The sequence below is a fragment of the Halichoerus grypus genome, chromosome 6 (genome assembly GCF_964656455.1).
Source record: "Halichoerus grypus chromosome 6, mHalGry1.hap1.1, whole genome shotgun sequence".
NCBI classification, from domain to species: domain Eukaryota; kingdom Metazoa; phylum Chordata; class Mammalia; order Carnivora; family Phocidae; genus Halichoerus; species Halichoerus grypus.
The window spans coordinates 4,520,728-4,543,016 of NC_135717.1; the positions used below are offsets into that span (position 1 = coordinate 4,520,728).

At 43.1% G+C, this 22,289-nt stretch overlaps 1 protein-coding gene and 1 long non-coding RNA gene across 10 annotated transcripts; one reads left to right on the forward strand and one right to left on the reverse strand.

The window, feature by feature from the left end:
* Positions 1-491: 491 nt before the first annotated feature.
* ZDHHC4 (zDHHC palmitoyltransferase 4) lies at positions 492-12,961 on the reverse strand. 7 transcript variants are annotated; one of them, XM_036103012.2, is made up of 8 exons: positions 12,772-12,961; positions 12,297-12,395; positions 12,057-12,180; positions 11,224-11,297; positions 10,119-10,297; positions 7,827-7,952; positions 6,285-6,529; positions 492-834 (listed from the first exon to the last, which is right to left on the reverse strand). In XM_036103012.2, exons 3-8 carry the CDS (start codon positions 12,171-12,173, stop codon positions 544-546), a joined length of 1,032 nt encoding a protein of 343 aa, XP_035958905.2. In that variant the 5' UTR covers positions 12,174-12,180; positions 12,297-12,395; positions 12,772-12,961; the 3' UTR covers positions 492-543. The 7 variants fall into 7 exon arrangements, with proteins under 7 accessions (XP_035958905.2, XP_077930428.1, XP_077930427.1 ...); XM_078074302.1 differs by having other exon boundaries at positions 12,293-12,395; XM_078074301.1 differs by lacking the exon at positions 12,772-12,961 and adding an exon at positions 12,482-12,754.
* A 642-nt stretch (positions 12,962-13,603) lies between these two features.
* On the forward strand, positions 13,604-22,025 carry LOC118542628 (uncharacterized). 3 transcript variants are annotated; one of them, XR_004920690.2, is made up of 3 exons: positions 13,604-14,489; positions 18,846-18,972; positions 19,633-22,025. It is a non-coding gene; the product is annotated as an uncharacterized LOC118542628 (long non-coding RNA). The 3 variants fall into 3 exon arrangements; XR_013448671.1 differs by having other exon boundaries at positions 19,769-22,025; XR_013448670.1 differs by having other exon boundaries at positions 20,174-22,025.
* Positions 22,026-22,289: the final 264 nt, after the last annotated feature.

A 22,289-nucleotide genomic window follows, 5' to 3' on the forward strand; every position in this document is an offset into this window, starting at 1 on the left:
GACCACAAGCACAAGACTGGGCCTTGTAAAAGGCCCATGCCAGCTACAAGGAGGGCCCGGGTGAGGGTGCTGGGCATGATTAAGGAGATGAAGAGTCAAGGCCTTACCCTGAGAGCGATGGAAAGGGCATCAAAGAGGGTGCAGCCAGGCACAACCCCACCTCACTGAGACTCTCCTGCACATCAGGGGACACAGTCAAGGCCCCTCCTGTCAGGAGCCAAGAGTCTACAGTGGGAGACCAAGATTAGCGGAACCTCTGAGAAGTCATCTTTGATCCCCTTGGCACCAGGACTTGAGATATACTCTGTTCCAACAGGCTGAAGGAACAGAGGATGAACAAGGGGAATTTCTACCACGGGATCTAGCATGGCAGCTGTAAGGATCAGGCACCCCTTCCTTAACCACTGAAAGCCGATTTATAAACATGCAGAAGCCAGATAAAAAGACCCCCGAAACCAAAAAACACCACACCAATGCTTAGAAAGTAGCTATATGTATAAATAAATGTATACTATATTTAAGTGGCAGTAACACTTCCCATTCTTAGTTCTTCTTTCTCTCATCATGTGCAGTGGCAGGTAGGAAGATCTCCCTGAGGTTGCTCCAAAGCCCATGGGAGTGAATGTTCCGGTGGACCTGGGGCTCTGCTGATGGCGGCCGGGCCACGTGGGGGCAATGCTGACACCAGGCCCAGTCACCTCTGTACCACTCGTTAGTGGTCTGGTTGGTGGCAGCCAGGTACAAAGTAAAGCACAGGTAGCCCCCCAGGAGGAAGCTCAGCATGATGACAAAGCCCAGCATGAAGACAATCCTTGGGAAGGTCAGAAACAGGTACTGGGGGTAAAGAAAAAACAGCGTGTTAGGCAGCCAGGCTGGGACACAAGAAAGGGTCGCACCCACCAGCCGCAGCCTGGTCTACAAACACGCAAGAGCTGCCCACCCAGCTCACCCACCTCCATACACATCTGACTGCCTAAACACAAAACAAAACCATAAACGGCCCTGACTAACAGCCCAGGAGGAAACCCGAATATGTACAAGAGTTTCAAGTGAGATAAATGAAACGTGTACATTAAAGGAAAAGGGAAAGGATACTCAGGAGGGGTGCTTTCCTAGTTAGCTGTTTGTAAAACAAAGACATAAATACAGATCTCAGTTCATGCATCAAAATAAAGTCCAGATGGACAGAGAAGATCAGTCTCTCTCTCAACACAACACGACCACAGAAATGCATGCACAAGAGTATTCACTGTAGTGATTTTAACAGCCCCTCTTCCTAAAAGAAACACGTTAAAAGTCCATTCATGAGCAAGAGTAAAACCCTGGGATAGTCACACTCTGGAATAATAAGGAACCGGTAAAAATGAGGTCAATTTCTATGTACTGATTTGGAAAGACACTGATAAAATATTGCTGGATGCGAAAGACAAGAGCAGAGAATCACAATGGGATCTTATTCGTGTAAAAACAAAAAGACTCCATGAAGGTGTGTGACTATATAAAGGCACAGGAAAGAAGCCTGAAATGTACACACCAAACTACAGAAATAGTTGCCTCTGGGGAGTGAAGCTGTTGGGAGGGGAGGGGGAGAACTCCCAGTTTTCCTCTCGTTTTTTTCTTTTGTTTTTTTAAGATTTTATTTATTTATTTGACAGAGAGAGAGACAGCGAGAGAGGGAACACATCGGGGAGTGGGAGAGGGAGAAGCAGGCTTCTTGCTGAGCAGGGAGCCTGATGCGGGCCTAGATCCCAGGACCCTGGGATCATGACCTGAGCCAAAGGCAGACGCTTAATGACTGAGCCACCCAGGCGCCCCCTTTTCATTTTTTTCTAAAGATGTTTTAAATTTTATGCTTCTCCCCCCCCCAGCTTTACTGAGATATAATTGACAGGACATTGTGAAAGTTTAAGGTGTACAACATGACATACAGCAAATGATCACAACAAGCTTAGTTAATACATCCATCACCACACATAGTTACAGTGTTTTTTTGTGATGAGAACTTTTAAAACCCACTCGCTTAGCAACTGTCAAGTATAGAACACAGTATTGTTAACTACAGTCTCAGGCTGTACATTACATCCCCAGGACTTACTCATCTTTCAAATATGAGTTAGTGCCTTTGACCACCTATGCCCACTTGCCCTGCTTCTCCGCCTTTTCATTTTAAACACTTCTGGACTGCTTGAATTTTTATGTTATTTTTTATAGTAAAGAAAATGAATTTTGAAAGAGGTCAGTATTTTTAAAAATACTTTATTTACTTGAGAGAGAGAGAGAGCACGAGTGGGGTGGGGCAGAGGGAGAAGGAGAAGCAGACTCTCCACTGAGCAGGGAGCCCGACAAGGTGGGGCTTGATCCCAGGACCCTGAGATCATAACCTGAGCTGAAGGCAGATGCTTAACTGACTAAGCCACCCAGGCACCCCAAGAGTTCAGTATTTTTGAAAGTCAGGAGTAAGAGAGAAGTAGATGCATCTCTTGACAGGGGAGACTTTCTAACTGAAGTTACAAAGAAAAGAGATATCTGATGAGAAAGGATGTCTAAATTTTTTTATACAAAAAAGATACACAAATAAAAAACAAATATAAGAATAAACTATCATTATTATATGATCTCAAATCAAAAGTAATTCTAGTATCAAATAAGTAAACAGTTGAAGGACATAATTCATAAAAGATCTACAAATGACTAACAAGAAAAGTAACAGAAAGTAATGAAAGAAATATAATTTTTAAAAAGGATACACTGTATTTTCCTACCAAACTAGAAGCACCTGCTGCCACTGGGCATCCTCAATGTCTGCTCTGACGCAAAATGGAACACTGACAAATCACTCTAGGCACAAAGTTTTAAAAAGCAATCTGACAATGTATATTAAAATCAAAAGATTTATAAATGTCAATAATCTCTGATCCAGTACGTATTTTTTTGGAATCTATCCTACAGAAAGTCCTAAGTACAAAAACAAAACCATATACACTGCAAAGGGGAAAATGCACTTTACCCATGGAGAGAGCTGGGTATCACTGGTCCTATGTTCTACATGATGGGAAGCAACATGAAATACACATCCCTACCCAGGAAGCACTCTTGCCAAAAATAGTTAACCTGAATCTAATCAGGGCTCTAGAACTTCCAATTCACAGTAATATGAAGGAATAGAGGAAAATCAGTTGACAGAAGTAGGAAAAAGACAAACTTAGAATAAGGGACATTCTAAAAGACAACTAAACTACTAAATGTCAATTTCATGAAAATAAGTGGGGGCATTATTTTTGACAGAGAGACTAAAAAGACAACATTCAAATGCAATGCCTAACAATGAAGTGGATTCTGGTTCAAGGAGGTAAAAAAGCTATAAAAGATACATTTGAAAAAAATGAAAAAAAAAAAAAGAAAAACGGGAAATTTGAATATGGACTAGATGATTTATTATGCATTTATTACATATCTTATGTTTATTACATAGATTTATTATTACTTTTTTTAGGTGAGATAACATAATTGTAGTTATGTAGGAGAAGGTTGACATTCTTTAAAAATGCATGTTCAAGGGACGCCTGGGTGGCTCAGTCGGTTAAGCGTCTGCCTTCGGCTCAGGTCATGATCCCAGGGTCCTGGTATCGAGTCCCACATTGGGCTCCCTGCTCAGCAAGGGGCCTGCTTCTCCCTCTGCCTGCCTCTGTCTCTCTGATAAATAAATTAAATCTTAAAATAAAAATATTAAAAAAAAAATGCATGTTCAAGTATTTAGGGGCAAAGCAACATGATGTCTCCAATTTATGAGCCCAACATGGGGCTCGGTCCCACAACCCCGAGATCACAACCTGAGCAGAAATCAAGAATCGGATACTTAACCGACTAAGCCACCCAGGCGCCCCATAATTGAAAAAAATTTTAAGAGCAAAACTACTCAAGGTTGAAACAAGGTTATCGCTACACACCTATCAGAATGGCTAAAATGAAAAATAGTGATAACATTAAGTGCTGACAAGGATGCAGAGAAACCAGTACCTCTCCCATCACTGGTGAGGATATATAATGGTACAAGCACTCTGGAAAAAGAGTATGGCGGTCCTTTCCAAGATCTAAAATGGACTTATTATCAACCCAATGATCATAGTGAAGAAAGATCATCACACAGGAACTTGTAAATGGGAATGTTCAATGCAGCCTTTTGCAGGGTCCTTCAAAGCGTGAATGGTTAAACAATGTGGAATACTATACAGCAGTAAAAAGGAAGGAACCCTAGACCCATGCAACCACTCACATGGATCTCAAGAAATTGCACTAGTGAAGAAACCAACCTCAAAAAGATACTGTATGATCCATTTATGTAACAACTATGAAATAACATAGTAACAGAGGTGGAGGAGCGAACAGGGGTGCCAGGCATTAGGGATGTGGGGAGGAAGCTGTGGCCGTGAGGGGTAACACCAGGAAGTCTCTGACAGCGGATAATAGCGCATGTTGACTGTAGCGGTGCTTGTACCCAGCTGCACATGTGACAAACTGCACAGAGCTACACACACACACCACAAATAAACACATATGTAACTGGTGAAATCTGAACTGGCTCTGGGGATTGTGCCAATGTCAATTGCTTGGTTTTGGCCATGAGCTGTGATTGTATGGGGATGCTGGAAGGGGGAGGTACTTAAGAGCACATAGGCTTCCTGTGTGTTTCTTTGTAATCTCCTGTAAAACTGTAATTATTTCAAAATAAATTTAAAAAAAAATACTGGCTTTAAGACTGTGTATTTTATCATATTAAGACAGTATCCTTCCATTCCTATTTTCTGAGTGCTTTTATTAGAATGGATGTTGAATTCTGTGAAACGCTTTTCAACATCTAGAGAAATAATCAGGTCATTGTTCTATTTAATAATGTATAAAATATTAATCAATTTCCTAATATTGAACCAACCTTACATTTATGGACTACATCCCACTTGTTCATGGCATTTTCTTTTCTTTGAAACCAAAGGAAAAAATCACTCAAGAAGTAAGCAGTTACCGGGGCGCCTGGGTGGCTCAGTCGTTAAGTGGCTGCCTTCGGCTCAGGTCATGATCCCAGGGCCCTGGGATCGAGCCCCGCATCGGGCTCCCTGCTCCACGGGAAGCCTGCTTCTCCCTCTCCCACTCCCACTGCTTGTGTTCCCTCTCTCGTGTCTCTCTCTTCAAATAAATAAATAAAATCTTTAAAAAAAAAAAAAAAAAAAGTAAGCAGTTACCTAAAATAGTGACTGCTCATAAGCTACTTCCCATAAATGCAGTAGAAATCTTTTAGTCATCAAATGAGTTTTTAAAAGAACTCTACATTACTGTAAATTAATTTTGGCAAGGTGCCAAAACAATTCAATGAGCAAAGAAGGGTCTTTTCAACAAAACATGCTGGGACATCTGGATATCCACATACTAAAAGTATCAAGTTAGAGCCCAACCCTACAGCACATATAAAAATTGACTCAAAAAGGATCAAAGACCTAAATGTAAGAGCTAAATCTATAGAAACACTTAGAAAAATATATAAGTGTAAATCTTCATGACCTTTGTATTAGGCAATGGGTTCTTACATATGACACATATGGACGAACCTTGAACACATTATGCTAAGAAAAAGAAACCAGTCCAAAAGGCCACAGATTGTACAATTCCATTTATGTGAAATGCCCAGAAAAGGCAAAATAAAAGACAGAAGGCAGATTAGTGGTTGCCAGGAAAGACAGGAATGGGGAATGACTGCTGATAGACAAGAGTTTATTTTGGGGATGATGAAGTGTTCTGAAATTAGATGGTGGTGGAGGTTAAACAACTCTGAACCACTAGACTATACACTTTAAAAGGATGAATTTTAGGGGCGCCTGGTTGGCTTAGCAGGAAGAGCATGTGACTCTTGATCTTGGGGTCATGAGTTTAAGTCCCACGCTGAGTACAAAGATCACTAAAAAAATAAATAAATAAACTTAAAAAGGATGAGTTTTATGGTATATGTATTATATATCAACTAAAAAAATTATATATTGGGGTGCCTGGTTGGCTCAGTCGGTTAAGCATCCGATTCTCCCTCTGCCCCTCCCCTTGTTCACACGTGTGCATGCGCACGCTCTCTTTCTCTCAAATAAATAAAATCTTAAATAATTAAAAATTTTAAAATTATATGTTAATTTTTGAAAAAGGAACAGCTTCATCTTTTGACTAGGAAAATGTCCTTCTTCCAATTTTGAAACCTGAAGTCAGAAACATACACCCTACAACATAATTACCTGAATATTAATTACCTGAATAAGAAAGACAATGTCAATAACCTGGAAGTGTCCAAGGGCATCAACGTAAGTCTCCAGATACAAGTTGGATGCCACCACCAACTGGACCAAAAACACAGAGCTCACAACAGCCACGGTGGCAGCTGAGGCCGTCAATGTCAAGAGGTAGAGGAGGAAGTACCTGGCGTTCCAGGCCCCGATACAGTTGTTCACCCAAACACAGTGATGGTCAAAGCGGTGCACACACCTGTTACACACACCTGCACAGAAAGGGGAAAGCCACAAGCCTGACTTAGTCCTTGATGGAACAATGAGACCAAGCACATCTGTGGAGATTTTCACAAACTCTTGGCAGTATGAGCTGAAAGAAATGGCAGCTGCTATCACCGAGCCATTACAACCGCAGGGTCCAGTACAAGTGGCCACGAGCCACAGGTGGGTATTAAGCCCTTGAAATGTGGCTACAAGAAAAATTTGAAAGAATACTCTGTTGATATTAATAAAATCAGGGTAGTTTTTCGATTTATGCAATGCTCCTTTAAGTTCGATGTGAGCAATACTTGAACAGACATAATTTTAAAACTGATGCTTTAAAGTCAAATCAATTCTTCTGATAAAGGTGAACCATATGTGGGCATTAAAGGACAATGATTTTTGGTACTGATTCAGTTATTAAAAAACGTTTAAGAATTTCTGGAATAACTTGGGTATGTGAATCTGCTCTTCCAACTGCAAATTTTGTGAAATCTAAATATAGATCAAGTATTTCCAAGGAAAATTTAGTGTCTCAACTGAGATGTGCTGTAAATGGAAAATATATCCCAGATTTCAAAGACTTAGTAAGAAAAAGAGAATATAAACTATCCATGAATGATTTTTTACATTGACTACACATCAAAATATTTTAGATATGTTAGGTTAAATAAAATATATCATTAAATTTAATGTTCCTTCATTTCACTTTTGTAATGTGGCTACTAGAAAATTTAAATCACATATGTGGCTCACATTATATTTTTGTTGGACAGCACTGGTCTAGAATCTTGGTTATTCCCCAGAAGAGTAGGCTCTGCCACGACTGAAATCTGCAAACACAAGAGCCCACAGAAATTCCTGTTGGGCAACATGGCCTGCCACGTGGCAGAGGAAGGGCTGTTATGCCCAGGGCTGAGTTGCGCACTATACAAGAACATTAAGAGCCTCACCTCCAGGGCCGCCTGGGTGGCTCAGTCGGTTAAGTGTCTGCCTTCAGCTCAGGTCATGATCTCAGGGTCCTGTGTTGGGCTTCCTGCTCAGCGGGAAGTCAGCTTCACCCTCTCCCTCTGCCCCTCCCCCCATTCCTTCTCTCTCTCTAATAAATAAATAAAATTAAAAAAAAAAAAAGAGCTCACCTGCAGTCATCTGAAAGAAACCACTCTCTGGCCTCTACGAGCAGTGGCTGCCCCCTGTCTGGGAGACAAATGACCCTGCTTCTGGATTTCTGTAACATTCCCTTACTACAAGGCCCACATGTCTGCCATACAAGGACAGAGCTGGGGGCACCAAAGCCAAACTTACTGCAGTGCTTGGATCGCGCCGGTTTCCTTAAATTGCAAGTCGAGCACTTCGTATTCTTTGAGAACATCACTTCATCGAATTCATAAACTTGAAGAAATAATAACTCGTTAGCTTTTGTTATGGTACCTGAAAAACATAAGGACAAATGTCGGTTTCAAGCAATCCGGTGGACTGAACGTTCACAAAATCTGTCCTGAAAAAGTGCAACTAAAACTTGCATGTTTAATATTCTAAACAACTCATCTAAAAATAAACAGCTTTACTGAGATACAATTCATAAGCCCAATTCACCCATTTAAAGTGCACAATTCAATAGTTTTTAGTACATTCACAGAGTTAGGCAACCATCACTGCCATCAATTTTAGAACATTTCTATCACTTCAGAAAGAAACCCTTAGCAGTCACCCCCCATTTCTCTCGAATCCCAGCCCTTGGCAATCATTAATCTATTTTCTGTCTCCATGCATTTGCCTTGTTTGGATATTTCTTTTTTTTTTTTTTTTTTTAAAGATTTTATTTATTTATTTGAGAAAGAGAGAATGAGAGAGAGCAAGCACATGAGAGGGGGGAGGGTCAGAGGGAGAAGCAGACTCCCTGCCGAGCAGGGAGCCCGATGCGGGACTCGATCCAGGGACTCCAGGATCATGACCTGAGCCGAAGGCAGTCGCTTAACCAACTGAGCCACCCAGGCGCCCCTGGATATTTCTTATAAATGGAATCATACAACTTGTGGTCTTTTGTATCTGCCTTCTTTCACTTAGCATAGTTTTTCAAGGTTCCTCTATGTTCTAGCACATATCACTCCTTCGTTCCTTCCTGTTGCCAAATACTGTTCCATTGAATAGGCACATCACATTCACCTATTCGTCAGTTGATGGACAGCTGGTGCTTCAAGGATAGAAAAGCTTAAAAGTAAAGGCATGGAAAAAAGATACCAAGCAAACATGAATCAAAAAAAGGGTAACGGGCACCTGGGTGGCTCAGTCGGTTAAGCATCCGACTCCTGATACCAGCTCAGGTCATGGTCTCAGGGTTGTGAGATCAAGCCTTGCGTTCAGCTCTGTGCTGGGCATTGAGCCTGCTTAAGATCCTCTCTCTCCCTCTCCCCAACCCTCTCTCCCTCTTAAAAAAAAAAAAAAGTGTAATAATATTAACATCAGACAAAAGAGAATTGAGAGCAAAGAGCATTACTAGTGACAAAGAGGCTCATTATATCTTGAAAAAGATTCAAGGAAAAGAGAATACCAACTCTAAACTTGAATGCATATAATACAAATACATACATAACTATTATATACACCTACACACACATACACATATAAAATAGCTTCAAAATAAGTAAAGCCAGGGGCACCTGGGTGGCTCAGTTGGTTGGGCGACTGCCTTCGGCTCAGGTCATGATCCTGGAGTCCCAGGATCGAGTCCCACATCGGGCTCCCTGCTCAGCGGGGAGTCTGCTTCTCCCTCTGACCCTCCCCCGTCTCATGCTCTATCTCATTCTCTCTCTCAAATGAATAAATAAAATCTTTAAAAAAAAAAAAATAAGTAAAGCCAAAACTGACTGTAAGGAGAAACCTCAAATCTATCATCAGAATGAGATAACAGGGGCGCCTGGGTGGCTCAGATGGTTAAGCGTCTGCCTTCGGCTCAGGTCATGATCCCAGGGTTCTGGGATTGAGTCCCGCATCGGGCTCCCTGCTAGGCGGGGAGCCTGCTTCTCCCTCTGCCTCTGCCTCTCTCTCTCTCTCTCTGACTTTCATGAATAAATAAATAAAACATTTTATAAAAAAAAAAAAAAAAAAAAAGAATGAGATAACATACCTCTCTCAGTTATTGTAAACAAAAAAATTAGTGTGAATATAAAAGATTTGAACATAATTAACAAACTTAATTTAATGGACTCACATGCTGTCTACACCCAAGAACTAAAAAATATATACTTTCAAGCTCACACAGATCACTTAAAAAACAACACATAACCGGGCATGATGCAAATATCAATAAAATTTTTTAAAGAAACAGTGCCATAGAGACCACAAACTCTCTATATAACACAATTAGTGAAAGCATCAAAAAATAAACTAAAAAAGTATATAGAAAATTTTAAGTAGTTCTAAATAAGCCATGGGTCAAAGAAGAAAAAAATAAAATTAGAAGACAATCACAATGAGAAGATGATAACACTGCGTATCACATCTTTTACAAAGTCCCCAGGGGGATCACTAGTCTGTAACACTGTAAGACGGACGGTTGAGTTGTTGCCAGTCTCCATACTAAGAGCCTCAACTTACCAGGGTTGCTCACACAGCTGAGAATGAAAAACACGAGGTTTACAATCAGCAGCAGATAGGGCAGAAGAAGGTAATGCAAGGAGAACTCCAGCTCTTGACAGTAGTCAAATATTTCCCAGGTGTATTCACTGTAAACCATCCCTTGCAAGATGAGGTGCAGGAGAATGAAGGTGTGGTTTCTGAAAGGAAAAAGGCACGTGGCTTGTTCACAAGGCCTTCTCCATGAAGAAATCATGTCATACTAAAGTTAACCCAGGGCCAACCACTTCCTTTGGGCTTGAGATAATAGCATGAATTACGTAAGAGACAATATGAGACAGTTCTCACAGTGCCTCGAAATACTCAGTACTCAATAGATATTATCTATTATTATTAACTTTATTTTTTAGGATTTTAATTATTCCGAGAGAGAGCACAAGCGCATAAGAGCAGGGGGAGGGGCAGAGGAAGAGAGAGAATCTCAAGCAGACTCCGCGCTGAACCAGGAGCTCAAAGTGGGGTTCAATCCCACAACCCCAAGATCATGACCTGAACCGAAATCAAGAGCTGAATGGCTCAACCGAATGAGCCACCCAGGTGCCCCTATTATCTTTTTTGGGGATTGAGGTATCAGGATGTATCTCTTTTTATAGAAATGCATGTAATATTGCCACTCTTTAAATATTTCTGTGAAAACTCCAGAAATAAAAGGCAGATTATTTATGAGCAGAGGTCCTGAACCCAGGACTCTTGATCCTTTCCAGCCTCCTTCCCCAAACTACGGCTGGAAACCAACAAGGAGCATCCTGAAGCTAGGGGACAGCAACAATTAATAATCAAAACAGAAAAGAAGATAATATTTATATTTTTATTATTTTTTTAAAGATTTTATTTATTTATTGGGGGGAGGAGAGAGAGAGTGCAGGAGCAGGGGAAGGGGCAGAAAAGAGGGAGAGAGAGAATCTTAAGCAGGCCCCATGCCCGGCAAGGAGCCCGACTTGGGAGTCAATCTCATGACCCTGAGATCACGACCTGAGCCGAAACCAACAGTTTGGTCACTTAACCGACTGAGCCACCCCGGACGCCCCAAAAAGAAGATAGTATTTAAACTCTGAAATATAAATACCGTGTATGGAAGAGATAATGAAGCAATTTTAGCACTGCTCTCTGAAGGCATTCTGGAATTATATAGGAAATTATCTAAAACAAAAGAGAAGGATTCAATGTCATTTCTCATTCCCCCCACTCCCAAACAAATTAGATGCTTCACTTTAGCTGGCGATCCTGGGGATTTGTGTTTCTGCATACGGACAGAGAAGAGATTTAAGAGAGAATAAAATGCAGGGTTTCCCTCAGCTAGTCTTCCCTTGATACCAGCTCCTCCCTTTCCACCCTAGCTCCAAAGAAAGCACCATGTCAGGGTCTTCAGGCAAAGGGAGGAGAGCAGAGGGGCTGGATTAGGTAATGTTAATGTGAACTCCACTCCTTTCCCTGCCTTGGGTTCAATCCTAGGTTCCAGAGTCCATCTGCAATCACTGGGCATTAGCCCAGGTCACTCCCAAGTCCACCCCTTCCCAAAGGCTGCTGACCCCAATTCTGCTCACTTTGACCCCTGAAGGAGTGTGGGCAGCCTGATGCTCAGCTCCCTAGTCATACAGCCCCCCGTTCCACCCATCAGGCCCCTCCAGGCAGACATTGCTCACATCCGGGCCCAAGTACAGGCATCAAATTCAAAGAAAAAATAGCCAACCTTGAGAATGTTATCGTCTCTCAAAGCAACATCACAAGATTACTTTCAACATTAACAAAAAACAGAGACTTTTGAATGTACCATAACTACCATAAACGAAAGAAGTGAACAAATAATAAAAATGGCATCTCTTTTTTGTTCCGTCAGGGAACTGATGAGCCTTTTAGACTGGTGGTAGTCAAAATCCAGTGGTCTCTAAGCATCATTACCTGTGCTCCCCCTCTGACCAGGCCTTTCAGGTAATGGGTTTTCGAGCAGATGCATATCATAACAACACCAATGAGCACCAAAGCCAGGTAGAACAAGAAGAGAACCAAGAAGTCCATCCTGGTGCTACAAAGAAACAGAAAGAGTGTGACTACTACCGAGGGGTATGTTCCATGGTGCGTATTCTCAGACATCAACTCCGTAAACAGCTCCCCAAACAGAATTCATCAGCCCTTACGCACACACTGCTTTGCGCTGAGGCCTCCCAGATGGTCCTGAGTTCTCTCTCCTTCAAGAGCTTCCTAATCAAACCACTGTGATTTATTTAGGGCATCTCCTGCCTGCAAATTCCAAAAATTAAAAATGGAAAATACGCAAAATGCATACATCTTCCCTCCCACCAGCAACAAATCATCTTTGTACTTACTTAAATATAAACCCCGGTAGTTACTGACACAGAATGTACCCAAAAGAATCTGCTGACAATGCTACTGGAACAAGCATCCCCCAGAGGCAGTGGGGGGGGGAGGGACTCACTCCCACAACAATCGTGGATCACCCACGGGGATCAGAGTCAACACACGGGTCTGTATTAACTGGAAACGGTTACTTTTGGCCTTGGCAGATAGGATTCCGGGCCGGACTTCCAACTGAGATAACCAGACTACAAACTATTCACGAGATAAGACAGAGGAAACAAAGAGCAGCGATTCTCACGAGGTGATTCAGGGTCCCCGGCCTACGTATTTCTCGTTTGGATAGTTTTCTAGCGGCAGCTCGGGCATTCCTCCTCCCAACATTCACGGAGAATTCAAACGGCATCTCCTCCTGTGCGGCGGCGTGTGCCTGGCACATCGGGTGCCACCCAAAGCTGCAGGAGGCATGGTTCTTCTAGAAGGCTGGATCTGGCTGCAGAGACATCGATAAAACACTCATACAATAAAACAGGGTGGGAGTCAGGGGCGGTATAAACTGTGAAAAATAATTTGAAAGTTGGGGGATGCTGAGATCCCGCGGGGTGAACGGGGTTATAGGATTTCGGGAGGAAAAGCTAACGGGGAAGATTAAGCCAGGAGCCTGGGGTCCCAGTTCCCATCCCTAATCCCTGAGGTGCCCACGCTGGCCACCAGACAGAAAGGCTTATCCGAGGCCACACCATCTGAGGGTCCCGGCGGACGGACCTCGCCGGAGCTTTCCTCGGGGGCCGGGACCCTGGGTGGGGGACGGGGTGCAGAAGGCGCAGAGGGAATACGGTGGGTGCCTGAGCACCCGGCGGGGTGGAGGTGGGGCTGCGACGCCCCCCCCACACACACACACACGCAAGGTGGAAGGGCGGATCAGACAAGGAGACAGACGCCCCTGGGCCAGTGGGTGCCAAAAAAACCCTCGGAGGCGGCCTTACCGCCGGGATGGCCAACCGCCAGCCGCTCCCAGGCGGCGCCTTCAGGGCGCTTCTTTAGACTTCCGGCGAGCCTGTGACGATAGCACGCGACGCTGGCAGCCAGGCCGGCTTCCGGCGGAAGGGGCGGGCGGAAGGGCGGGCGGCAGCTGGGGGCGGGGCTCGCGGCTGGTGTTCGCGCTCTGCTGGTGTCTCTAGTTCCGCGCCTTGGCCGCTTCAGAAGGGGTGGTCGGGTCTGGGGGCCGAAAATCGAGCCTTGGAGCACAGTTGCCAGAAAATCTTACAAAAAGACCGTCCTAAGTCAGTGCGGGCGTTGTAAAGCGGGCCGAGCCAAGCGGGAACCCCGGCTGGCCCATGGCGGGACACTTGGGGCTCCTATACTGAGTCTTCGCGATGGGCAGGACTTGCTTTGCGTTCTGCTAACCACACCGTTGGGATCCGTCCGACCCGTTCCAGTGTCTTTGCTCCTGCTGTCTCGGAACAGCTCTGAACATCCCGCCCCTGGGAACAGTGACAATTGCTTGACTCCAAACCTGGAGGATAAGAAGGAAGGCTGTTTAATGACAGTTGAACCTGGGGTGAGAAGAGCTGCTTCCAAACATAGCATTGAGAAGTCCCCTGTGGGGTGTTCCTTTGCTCCGAACACCTCTGAATCCGCGGAGACCAGTCTATTCTTGATGCCTCTGAAAATCTATCAGGCTTGTCTTCCCTTTGAGGGGAACCGTCTGATCTCCAAACACTGGCTTTCAAGCTCTTCTCTTTTTTTGTCTTTGCGACCTACCCCAGCTTCTTGATTCCTTCGCTTTTTCCTTTTTAAGAAACTTACAAGCTGGGCGCCTTCTGGTACATGGTGTGCAAAGCCTTCATGAACTCGTGGACACAGAATTGAAAAAACAAAAGCCTGAAATCAGAAGCTGTGAGGACACCAGGGAAGACTGTGGTTATGGATGGAACCTCATCCCACATCCAGAGTGGGCTGGATCACATCAGTGTCTCCAGCTGACTCATCACCCTGCTGATTAATTCTGAGCTGGTGGTTAAGTATTTTGGGTTACTTTTTTTTGGCTCATAAATGCAGAACTTTATTTTTATCCCCATTCATTTTTCTCCGGATGGTTTCAGTTGAGACTTAACTTTGAATCTGGGTTTGATCACCTATGGCATTTTGTGCTGGGTTGTCTAATTGTTTTTAAATGTACACAAGTACTACAACACTATGTTCTTGTAAAAAAAAAAAATCAAACTATACAAAACAGTTCCTTGAACACCATCCCCAAATCCCAGTCCCTTGACAAAATTAATCACTTATTCACTATGTGTCCTCCCAAAATTCTTTTATACATTTATTCATAAATATTCAACAGATATATACTGAGTACCCAGTGTATGCCAGGCACTATTCTAGGCACGGGGAACACAGCAATAAAACAGAAAAATTCCTGAACTTTATAGTTTACATTCTAGTGTATATATACAAATATATAATTTGTTGTTGTTTGCAGAAATGGCATCATACATAATGGTCCTCCATCTTCCTTTTTTGTTTTTTTCTTTTTCAGTCTTGGTGATCTTTCCACATGTGTATCTACTATATTGTTTTTACCTCATTATAGACATTTCATTACATAGCTGAGCCACAGCTCATCTGCCAGGGCCCCACATTCCACTGCCTACAGGGGCTCTGCAGGTAGTAAGTAAAGTGACAACGTGGAGCAGGGGTATCTTGTTGTGAGCAGAAATAGCTATTTCCGCAGACCACAGGATTGTTAACTTGAATTCCAGTGTTTTTTGTGTTTTTTTTAAAGATTTTATTTTAGAGACAGAGAAAGAGCAAGCAAGTGAGGGGAGAGGCAGAGGGAGAGAGAGAATCTCAAGCATACTTCAAGCTGATAGAACCCGACGCGGGGCCCCGAGATCATGATCTGAGCTGAAACCAAGAGAGGGACACTCAACCAACTGAGCCACCCAGGCACCCTTTGAATCCCAGTGTTTTAAGGGTATTTGAAAATCTGGATTTTTATAACGTAAATCTAATTTTTGTAATGTTGGCAACTAATCCAGGATTCTTAATTTTATTTTATTTTTTAAAGATTTTATTTATTTGACAGAGACACAGCGAGAGAGGGAACACAAGCAGGGGGAGTGGGAGAGGGAGAAGCAGGCTTCCCGCGGAGCAGGGAGCCCGATGCGGGGCTCGATCCCAGGACCCTGGGATCATGACCTGAGTTAAAGGCAGACGCTTAACGACTGAGCCACCCCGGCGCCCCAATCCAGGATTTTAAAACACTGTTCAGACTAAGCAGAACATACCTGCAGGACAGATTTAGCCCAAGGGCCCAGTTTGCATTGTTACTGTTCTATTGCTCAACATTTAAGTTCATTTCAGTTTTTGCTATTACAAACAATGCTGCAGTGGAAATACCTAAATGAGGTTCATTACACACAAGTAGGTGTATTTTTCTAGGGCAGCCACATGACGTAGAATTCCCGAGCCAAAGAACATATAGGCATTTTAATTTTAATAAGTACTATTAAATTGTTCTTCAGCCACAAATATCTGAGCGAGTCTGTCTCTCCAAACCCTTGCCAACATTTAATAGATCAGTTCCTTTAGTATTTACCATTCTGATGGATGAAATGACATTTTATTTATTTATTTGCTTAACAGACATTTACATAGTGATACCTGTGTTCCAGGTACTGTTCTAAGCACTTAAAATTTTTTTAAGTATTTATCATTTAATCTTTATAGGAACTCAGTGAGAGAAGTATTATTATTATTATTATTATTGTTATTATTATTATTATTATACCACTTTTATAGATGAGGAAATAGAGGCACAGAGAAGTTATATAATTTTCCTAGGGACATAGAGCTAGAAAGTATTAGAGCCATGATTCAAACTCAGACCACTGGACTAAGACTCAGTTGGTGTTCTCAATTACTATGCTGGGCTATCTTAATTACCACTGGCCAGTTCCTAGTGATGAACATCTTATGTGTTTATTGGCCAATTGTCTTTCCTCTGTTGTGAGTTGCTTACAATTATCCTTTGCCGTTTTTATTTGAGTTGTTTTACCATTTTCTTGCTGCTTTCCAGTACTTACTTACATATTTTATGTATTTGTTAAGGTACGGGCTAGCTGCTTCTCTTAGTTTAGGTACCCCCCCCCCAAAAAAAAGCAAACTCCAAGACAAGGATTTGGTATAAGTAGCTTGTTTTTGGAGATATTCCCAGGAAACAGGGTGAGGGATTGGGAAAGTGAGAGAAGAGTAGAAAGCCAAGAAAGCAGATGTTGATGAGTAGAGGTGGCCGTTTGGGGCTCAGTCCCACCAGGGATCCTCTGAGAGGTTCCACAGACTATGCCTCAGAATTGTTCCACTGAGAGACAAAGCAGCAGGGGTCTTCGCCCAACCACTCCTGGGGCAGTAACTCCCTGGTCTTTCTGGCCTGCCCACACAGAGGCCAGCCCAGCCCCAAGCGGAGAACCCTCTCAGGCAGAGTCAGGAAACCATCAGCATGTACAGGTGACCTCTCCGGTGGGCTGTGGGGATATAGGCAGAACACCTACCATGTCTGTATGCTGTTGTAACAGAGAGATCCCCAAACATGATGGCTTTGATAGGAAAGAAGTCTATAGTCCAGAGGTAGTTGCAGTCCAGCAGCGGTAGGCAGTTCTGTTCCAGGAGATCCACAAGATCACATGAGGACCCAGATTCTTCCTATCTTGTTCTCCACCACTAGGCACAAATTCCCAAACTTTCTCTGTACACAGCACCCTTAAGTGTCTTAGAAATTTTTTCACAGCTCCTCAGCCAAAAGAATAACAATCCCTTCTATTAAATAAGGAGCTCTAAACAGTTTCATAAATATTTATGCCCTAGCAACTTAGCACCCCTGGCACAATTTATCAAACTTTAAAATCAGATTGGAAACAACATTCTCATTTCTTGCTCAACCTAGATATTCCTAGTGGCAATTGCTTCCTAAATCCATCCTCTCAAAGATGTGCTGTCAGGAATTTAGTGATCTCACGTTGAAAATGTGAACTAGTTCAAGCTATCATGCTATGTACGACACAGATGTAGCTTCATTTCCTCAAACTGTTAAGATATCCCACTGCTCCCCTCTGAGTTCTCTGCAGTGCACCCAGGCACTTTGTGCACAGTTTGGAGTTACAACACTAGGATGGTATCCTTCCCCCAAGGTCAACACCTTCGAGCCGCTGAGAAAGCGGAAAGAAGGAAAGGAAAGAAAGGCTGTTTACCCTTGAAAATGGAACTTGTAGGTTGTACTTAGCTTTTCCTGCTCAGATCCCACCTGCAGGACCTTAGTCACATGGCCAAAGGGGAGCCGGGAAATGTAGCCTCTGGCTGTGTTGCCCTGTGTGCAGCTAACACTTGGTAGGTTGTTATTACTAAAAGATAGAAATAGATATTCTCTATCACATTCTGAATATTAATCCTTTGTCTCTGACATGAATTCCAGATATTTTCTTCTATACATTACGTATCTGTTAACTTGGCTCATGGTGTCTTTGTCATACAGAGATTTTAAATTCTGAAATACATTTATCAGCCTTTTCTTTTGTGGCTTTTAAAAAAATCTTACTTAAAAAGGTATTCTTTACCCCAAAATTACACACACAGATACACACAAATTCACAAATATATTCTCCAATATTTTCTTCTAGTTGATTTATACTTTTATCTTTAATTCATCTGGAATTTCTCCCTGTGATGGCTGAGATCATTTCAGAAGGTGTGGGGCACCTGGGTGGCTCAGTCATCGGGCGTCTGCCTTCGGCTCAGGTCATGATCCCAGGGTCCTGGGATCAAGCCCCGCATCGGGCTCCCTGCTCAGCGTGAAGCCTGCTTCTCCCTCCCCCACTCCCCCTGCTTGTGTTCCTGCTCTCGCTATGTCTCTCTCTGTCAAATAAATAAATAAAATATTTTTTAAAAATAAAAAATAAAGAAGGGAAGGGGGACACTTAAAGTATGTAGCCAAGGCATGATGTATTTATCAAATTCTCAACTGCCTTCTAACTCACATCCCAGCTTGTCATGACTCTCTTGTGCACATACATGGTTCAATGGACACTGAGGTTTCCTACTCAACATGTAAGCCACACACCTCCTTACTGTGCTCTTAGGGTAGGATTGAACTACCCCCAGCTCTAGGGGTGGGACTTAATTGGTATCAGCCAATCAGGATAATCCTGTCCTTCCTTATCACAATAATTTTTCAAAACAAAAGCCAGCCTCTGAAATGCGAGGGACCCAGTTAGAATGAAGCTAGGATTCCCGTTCAATGGTGCCTCCTCTCCTCTAGATTGAATAAAGATATTAAAGAGGAAGCCTGTAACTTAACTTCTCTTATCTTGGGACTAGGAGGAAAGCCAGTCCAAGGATGAAGTCTACGCACTGGGGAGGGCAGACCTGAGAGGGGCACACAGAAATGAAGTCAGAGCCCTGAGCAAACTGTACCTGAAGCTCACACCACCTCTGGACTTCACAGGTGAGCCAAAAGTCCCCTTTATTTTCTTTAAGATTTTATTTATTTATTTTAGAGAGAGAACGAGCAGGAGGTGGGGTAGTGGAGAGGGGGAGAGAGAATCCCAAGCAGACTCTGCCAAGGCACCTGAGCTGAAATCAAGAGTTGGATGCTTAACTGACTGAGCCACCCAGGCACGCCAGTCCCCTTTATTTTTTAAAACCATGTGGAGTTACATCTTCTGTAACTTGCAACTTAAAATATCCTAATCCTAACAGAAATATGTAGTCACTCAGCTCTTCTTCCCCCACCTTATGTTTTTCTTTTTAAACTCCTTTTACACTTTATAGAAATATATAAATAACAGCAAAGGAAAAGGCTATATTTTGCTATCTTAAGTGCTACTTTATTACTGTGCATTTCTATAAACACATAAAAACATGAATTTTATGTATTCATTTAAATGGTTTACATAGATATAATCGTAGCATCTAGACAATTTTTGAGTTTTGCTCCTTTTAGTTTGTCGTAAGTGCTTTTCCTCTATCTAGTTTTAACCATTATCCAGGGATGCAATATAATGAACTCAATATTACTGTTGGACATTTGTATGATTTCCTACTTTTTAGTACTATAGATAGTTTTGCAAGTAACATATTCAGAGCTTTTAGTTTTTTTTTTCAGTTGAATTACTTTCTCAGGATAAATCTCTTGGTGGTTTGTCAGTTCCTGAAATTCATGTGTTTCCGGCATTTTACTCCTCCCCTCTGTTCTTCAAAACCTCCAAGCATGAACCTTGACACTTACATTTTATAAATAGCATAGAAGAAAACCCTACTTAAGCCTAAGATCAAACACTGAATTCAAAAGTGATAGGAAGGATGGTATCTCCTGGGAAACTCGTGGCAAAGAATCTCTCCTTGGAGCGTCCCTAAACCCTCCCGTCAGCCCCTGAAACTGGACCTGTGCTATCAGCTTTTTACCTGCTGCAAGATCGGTTGACAGGATCAACCACCTTTTATACCATGATCTCCTGTCCCCAAGGGAATGACTGAGGCTCTATAAGGAAATGGGATACAGGACTTCATAGCTTCCCTTGCAACGAACAGCCCAGGAGGCTTGTTTACAATCCGTGATTTATTGGTCAGGAGGAGTTTTACAATGGAGGAAGAAAGAAGAACAGTTATTTTTTTTTTTTTAAGATTTTATTTTATTTATTTGACAGAGAGCAAGAGAGGGAACACAAGCAGGGGGAGTGGGAGAGGGAGAAGCAGGCCTCCCGCTGAGCAGGGAGCCCGATGTGGGGCTCAATCCCAGGACCCTGGGATCATGACCCGAGCCGAAGGCAGACACTTAACGACTGAGCCACCCAGGTGCCCCAAGAAGAACACAAGTTTATTTATTTATTTATTTTTATTTTAAAGATTTTTATTTATTTATTTATAAATAAAAGAGAGAGAGAATGAGATAGAGAGAGCATGAGAGGGGGGAGGGTCAGAGGGAGAAGCAGACTCCCTGCTGAGCAGGGAGCCCGATGCGGGACTCGATCCTGGGACTCCAGGATCATAACCTGGGCCGAAGGCAGTCGCCTAACCGACTGAGCCACCCGGGCGCCCTGTAACACAAGTATTTTTGTTGGAAGGCAAGGATCAAGTCTGTATTTGCTTACTATTGTATCAGTAGCAACTATTTTAGTGCCTAGCTCATAATAGATGCTCAATAAAAATATGTTGCATGAATGCAAGGAAAAGGATGAAATCTACCCAGAGGAAATCGATATCCTGGACATCACCAAGACACGGAGTCCTCCGGCCAGCCCCTGGGGCTGTGTGTTGCACCATTGGCCAGCTTGGAGCACAATGTAGCTTATACTTTGGAATTTCCACTTGGCCGTTACTGCCTTGATTACTGCCCCTTAAAGCAACTGTGTTCAGCTACCAGGTTAAAGGGGGTTGTCAGGACAGAACCTCCATTTCCTGATCACTTCTGAGCTGGTCTTGACCTGGTACACTGCTCAGCTCTCCTCACCCAAATGCTCTGTTACTCCGGTCACCAATACTGCAATTCACCATCAGTTGTGGTATCTCTCGAATGAGGGGATAAGCATACATATACTCAAAAATTATCTCTTGTTTATCTAAAATTCAAATTTAACTGGGTGTCTTGTATTTTTATTTGCTAAATCTGGAGATCCCATCTTCAGCCACCATCTTAATGCCTCTCAATTGAGATTCTAGTTTTCTGTCTTGGTTGAGACCAAGAATTAGTCTCACAATTGGAGTCTGGCCATCCCTCGGCTAGCAGTGCTGAGCAAAAGGAGCATCCAGCCCTGGACATTGAGTTGGGGCTGAATTGTCTCAGGACAACCACTGAGACATTTTCAGAAAAGAGAAGCCACCTGACAACCTGGAGAAAAGGCAGACAAGCAAGAAATTACAGGTGGGCTGATGGAGGATGGCCCCTCCATATAAAATACACATTTTGTGCTCCACTCGTTTATTTGTAAGCCACACAGAAAGAGGGTAGAGAAGGACAAGGGACAATATTGTGAATGCTTTCTCAGAGCTGTGGGGAAGAAATGAATGGCACTTCGTGGTAATGAGGCAGGGAAACTGGAAAAAAACTGCTTTTTTGCTCCTTTTCCTGCTCCTATTCTTGCTAGGAGCTGCACTCCTGTCCTACACATGGCTTACAGTACCGATGATATATGTCCTTCTTATAAAGGTCAAGGAGTTAATTTATTCCTTTGGAGTCTTCCAGCACAACAGATAACACCTATGAAGTGACCGGGTGAGGTCATTCTGTACATTTTCCAAGACTGCTGACTGCAGACCCCTGGACACCAAGACCCCTAGCTCCAGGGCACAAGTGACTTATAGAGGACACTGGAGCACTCCTCCTTGTTTTGACCTGTTCCTGGATGCCTGAGAGGACACATATGCCAGACCACCACGCTCAGTAAAAACCCCAGGCTGCAAGTAAAGATGAGACTCATGTTCCTTTTCCATTCCAAGTGTCCAAGACACTCTGTCTGTATGTGCTCTCTCTGTAACTTCAATAAACTCTGCTCTCACTTCCTCCTGGCTTGCATTTGATTTCTATCCTGCACAAAGCCAAGGACTCTCTTGGCTGGTCCTGCGGGACCCCCTCTGGGTCCTCGGATCCAGCCTGCCTACATCAGTTAGTGTCCCAGAGTCACTCTGGACACTAAGTGAATTGGGACTGACACTGGACTCTGTGAGGCACAGACATGAGTGTCATTCCAGGAGGAGATTCAGAATGAGAATATTAGATGGGAAGTCGTGTAGGCGTTAAGAGTATGAGCTCTCAGGAATCAGGCT